At 49.3% G+C, this 5,000-nt stretch overlaps 1 protein-coding gene across 18 annotated transcripts in view; it reads right to left on the bottom strand.

Annotated features, from left to right (window-relative positions):
• Positions 1-5,000, bottom strand: part of LOC308363897 (single-stranded DNA-binding protein 2) — a 52,728-nt gene that overhangs the window by 12,112 nt on the left and 35,616 nt on the right. For 16 of the 18 annotated variants that reach the window (XM_080836788.1, XM_080836798.1, XM_080836791.1 and 13 more), the window contains exon 5: positions 351-440. The exons of the other annotated variants lie outside the window; for them this stretch is intronic. In XM_080836788.1, the coding sequence (XP_080692914.1) occupies positions 351-440 (90 nt within the window). The remainder of the gene's footprint in view (positions 1-350; positions 441-5,000) is intronic. 18 annotated transcript variants of the gene reach the window in all.

Genomic DNA, 5,000 nt, shown 5'->3' with positions numbered 1-5,000 from the left:
CAAGCACGGACACACTTTGCTCTGCACTGTGAGACACACACACACACACACACACACACACACACCTACCTACCTACAGCTGGGAATTCACACTGCATCTGGACAGATCAACTTTAACAGACAAATTCCACCAGTTAGGCGGCAAAGTAATGAACATCTACCACAGTGCCACTATCCGCATGCACACTCTCCAACGAGGGACGCTTCCGGCCTGAAAGGGACAGGCTTGACGAGGAGGAGGACGGCAGGCATGAACAAGCAGCGCCGGGCAGAGCAGAGAAGCGGCAGACGAGTGTGGATGGGAGGAATGAGAGAGAGGGAGGAGGAGGAGGCGAGAAGAGCCATCTTACCTGGAAGAAGCCGGGGGGCATGGGTCCGCCGGGCATGCCGTCGTTAGGGGGCATGTTGCCCATCACCGGACTGGGAGCTGCTGCCGCACTCTGGAATCACACAGAGAGAGGTTTACAGGTTAGAAATGGGCCTAGCACAACACACGCACGCACACACACAGCAGTCAATATTAGTATATGCAGACATCACACATGTATCCATCGTCTATCAGAAGTGCTAAATGCTAAAAACACATAGCGCCACAGTAAGTGTCAGATACTCAGGTTCTCAGCAGTACAACTTAGACGTGTAGCTGCATGGCTTTACTTTCCACAGCACAGAAAGGTGCATCAAGCCATAATACTTTACTCCACAGAGGCCGACGTATGGTAACCTTTAGGCGTACTGAAGGGATCCAGAAGTGAGGCAGTTGGGCAAACAAACAGAAGAGAGACCACTGACCACCTAAAAGAAGTACATCTATGAAGCTGACGGGAACAAGAAACCAACCGACATCTGTATTAATGACCACTGGATGAACAGAGCCTTCACAACATGCTTGAATGCTTTGTAATATACTCAAAGAGATATATGAACTTGTCAATGTGTGATTCTGACACATTGTGAACAACAGTCTGACTTGTCAACAGTGCACAGACATGCCCTAAACAAAGCACAGGAATCTGTGTTTGTGTGTTTATTTGGAGGAGAAATCCTATTAAAAACAGCAGCAGCAGCCTGGGTGTGCTGGATGTGTGTACATCTCTTGTTGGTGGGGAGAGAGAGAGGGGGGAGAGAGATGGGGAGAGCGAGAGGGAGAGGGGGGGAGAGAGAGGGAGAGGGGGGAGAGAGAGAAAAAGAGAGAGGGGGAGAGAGGGTATGGAGGGAGGGAGAGAGGGGGAGAGAGAGAGAAAGAAAGAGAAAGAGAGAGAGAGCGAGAGAGGGTAGGGATGGAGGAAGAGAGAGAGAGAGAGAGAGAGAGAGAGAGAGAGAGAGAGAGAGAGAGAGAGAGAGAGAGAGAGGGTAGGGAGGGAGGGAGAGAGAGAGAGAGACGGAGTTGGGGAGGGAAGGAGGGAGGACCGGAAAACAAGCAAATGCCGACAGAGGACGGAGCTCAGAATCAGATGTGCTCAGGCAGAGAAATGCTGAGAAAAAAAAAAAAAAAAAAAAAAAACACTGCCCCGGCTCTGGCTGCCTCTTCTCCTCCCCCACTCATTCTAGGTGTGTGTGTGTGTGTGTGTGTGTGCGTGCATCTATCCTTCCCTCTGTGTGTGTGTGTGTGTGTGTGTGTGTGTGTGTGTGTGTGTGTGTGTGTGTGTGTGTGTGTGTGTGTGTGTGTGTGTGTGTGTGTGTGTGTGTGTGAACCTGAGAGAGGATTACTCCAGGGCAGAGCTCTAGCTGGCAGGCCGCCTCCTTCACCCCATCGCACACACCCTCCCTGCTGCTGTAACCCAACCCTCCCACCCCACATACAGCCATCACACACTCACTCACTTACCCTCACACACACACACATTCATTTACTCTCTCTCACTCTCACACACACACACACACACACACACACACACACGTCTGCTGCTCTGTCTCGCTTACAAATGCAGACACACATAACCCTGCTAAATGTGCTCTCTGCCACCTAATCATGCTTTCTCTCACACACACACACACTTTCAACCCTCACATTTATTTCACCAACACACACACACACACACACACACACACACACACACACACACACACTTCCCAGCCAAACATTAATTTCACCAACACACACCTCGTCACTCCAACACAATTAGTTTTACTGTTGCAGACACGTCTCTCAGCTCAATCACTCAATGTTTGTTTGAAAATAATATCTCTACGTTGCGTGAATCTACAGCAAGGACTGCTGTCTTTTATAGGTGTATAGTTACCTGCCCAATTTACAATTTACACCTTTCTAAATAGCGCAAGCTTCCTACCTTAAAATACCATTGGTGGTGATCTAAACAGCTATGATTCACTGAAGCATTTAATACATTAAACTCTCATTTTATCAGCAAGTCTCCAGTAGTTTAATTCCCAGGGAGCAAAGATACTAATGAAAAAGTGCATCTGTACTGTAAGGCGCTTTGGATAAAAGCATCTGCTAAATGACTAAATAGCAAAAAATGTATCGTTTTCTCTTGACCTGGAGTCAGCGATTTACACTTTGCATGCACGCGCGCACAGTCAACGTGCACATGTCCACACAACATTTTTGTACCATCCCGGTTCAGTCACATCATACGTTAGTCTTCAAACATGAAGCACCACAAACACCCCTACCGCCACACACGCCGCCCTTATGCTCATTCCTCTGCTCTATTGTATGTCGGTCATGTCAATAAGGCTCCCCTGAATTTTTGAGAATGCGCCAAGCAGCATGAACCTTAGTGTTGGTTCCCTCTCACAGACACATATGGAGATCGGTCAAACTGTATGTCTTTACAGCACTGAACCTGTGGGAGTGAGTGCGTGCATATGCATTTTATTGCCAGCATGCATCATGTGCACATCCATGTCCAATATGTGTGTGTGTGTGTGTGTGTGTGTGTGTGTGTGTGTATATATGACAGCTCATAAGAAGTATCCTGGCTCTCTCCAGCCTGTCTCTGGATTGACCCCGCACTGACCCTCCCTCAGCCAATCAGAGCGCTGAGAGGCAACCGCATCATCACTGCGCTGCCTGTGTGCTGATCCCTCACCCGCGGCTACTACAGCCAGCACTCCACAAAAACGTCACACATACTCTCAGAGCCTACAGGAAGATTGTCTGTGTGTGAGTGTCTGTCTGTGTGTGTGTGTGTGTCTGTCTGTGTGTGTGTGTCTGTGTGTGTCTGTGTGTGTCTGTGTGTGTCTGTGTGTGTGTGTGTGTGTGTGTGTAAGGGTCAATATGCAGAAACAACCATGCCACCTCAGAGAGCAGTTCAGAAGAGTGACTCTGCCTGTGTGTGTGCGTATGTGTGAGAGTGTATGTGTGTGTGTGCATGTGTGCGTGCGTGAGAGTATGCGTGCGTGCGTGCGTGCGTGCGTGCTTGCGTGCGTGCGTGCGTGTCACACAAGCAATCTGCCAGCAAAGACTCTGCTCCGCTCAGGTGCTTCAGAGAGGGGCCTCTTTCTCCTTGTTGCCATGACAACCCCGACCTCAGCGCTGCCTCTCCAGTGCCATTAAAACCCTCAGGCCGTCAATCATCTGCCAGCAGGGCGAGAGAAAGAGAGGGAGGGAAAAGAGAAAAGAGAGGGAGAAGAGAAAGGAGAGGGAAGGAGAGAGAGATGGGGAAAGCATGATAGAGATAGAGGGAGAGAGGAAAAATAGAAAGGGAGCAAGAGAGAGAGAAATGGATACCACAAGAAAGAGAGAAAGTGATGGAGAGAAGGAGAGAAACAGATATGGGAAGGAGAGATAGATGGATAAAGAGACATGGGAAAACAGGCAGAATGGAAAGAGATGGATAAAGACTACACATGTAAAAGGAGAGAGAGAGAGAGAGAGAGAGAGAGAGAGAGAGAGAGAGAGAGAGAGACAGAGAGAGAGATGTTTTCAGGTTGGCCTTCAAGGCATATTGGAGCAAGTCCTCACCTCCCTCCACCATCAGCTCATCAGGCCTTTTTACTCAACCAGCCCTCAACTTAACATAACCGCTCACCTTTAAAATAGTCCCCAATTTCAGGGTCAAAATACACAAACTCAACTACAGGGTCAAAACACACAGACACACAGACAGACACAGACACAGACACAGACACAGACACAGACACAGACACAGACACAGACACAGACACAGACACAGACACAGACACAGACACACAGACAGACAGACACAGACACAGACACAGACACAGACACAGACACAGACACAGACAGACAGACGGACACACAGACAGAGACAGACAGACACACAGACAGAGACAGACAGACAGACAGACACCTGTTTCCCAGCTCGCAGGACTCCTAGAGCAGCAGAGCAGCTTGTGTTCAGCGGCGACAGAGAGAGACCGGTATCATCTCAAGCTGCCTATCCAGCGTCAAAACTCTTATCCTGCCTTCACCCATCCATCCTTCACCGGCCAACAAGCTCCGCACATTAGCACAGCTTAAGGGCAGGCTGTCAGCTATGTGTGTACAGCTATGTGTGTGAACAAACCTTTGGGACTGTTCATCTCAGGGTGGTGTGCTGGGTCCGCTGCTGCATAGGCGCAACACGCTGGACACACTGAACACACGTGCTCACCTCTCACTCCCTAATGGAGAATAAACAACAAAGCTATCCCAAAAGAGTGTGTGTGCGCTGGGCCCGTCGCTGAACAAGCGCCATAACTGTCTCACTCTCCCCCTCCACATGAGCTCCTTGGCTGGGCCACGCAGTGGAAAGAATTTGTTAAGCTCCTTAATTTTGCCACTCTTTCAAACAACCTGCCCCCCCCCCCCCCCCCCCCCTCCCCCCCTCCTTGCAGACTTTGCTACTAGAGTCCGTTACACTTTTCTAGTCGAAGTATATGTCAACCCACTTCCTCCCTCCCACTGAAATACTAATTCTTCCGCTGAACCGCATGTGTGTGCGTATTATTCTGTTCTACTGTACTCTGTTGTGAGGGAAACAAACACAAACTAAAAAAAAAGTAAAGAGTGAACCATGCAGTCTTGTCCT

Source organism: Sprattus sprattus (genome assembly GCF_963457725.1).
Source record: "Sprattus sprattus genome assembly, chromosome: 4".
NCBI classification, from domain to species: Eukaryota; Metazoa; Chordata; class Actinopteri; order Clupeiformes; family Clupeidae; genus Sprattus; species Sprattus sprattus.
Note: the sequence above shows the minus strand (reverse complement) of the source record. Positions and strands in the feature narration are given on the sequence as shown.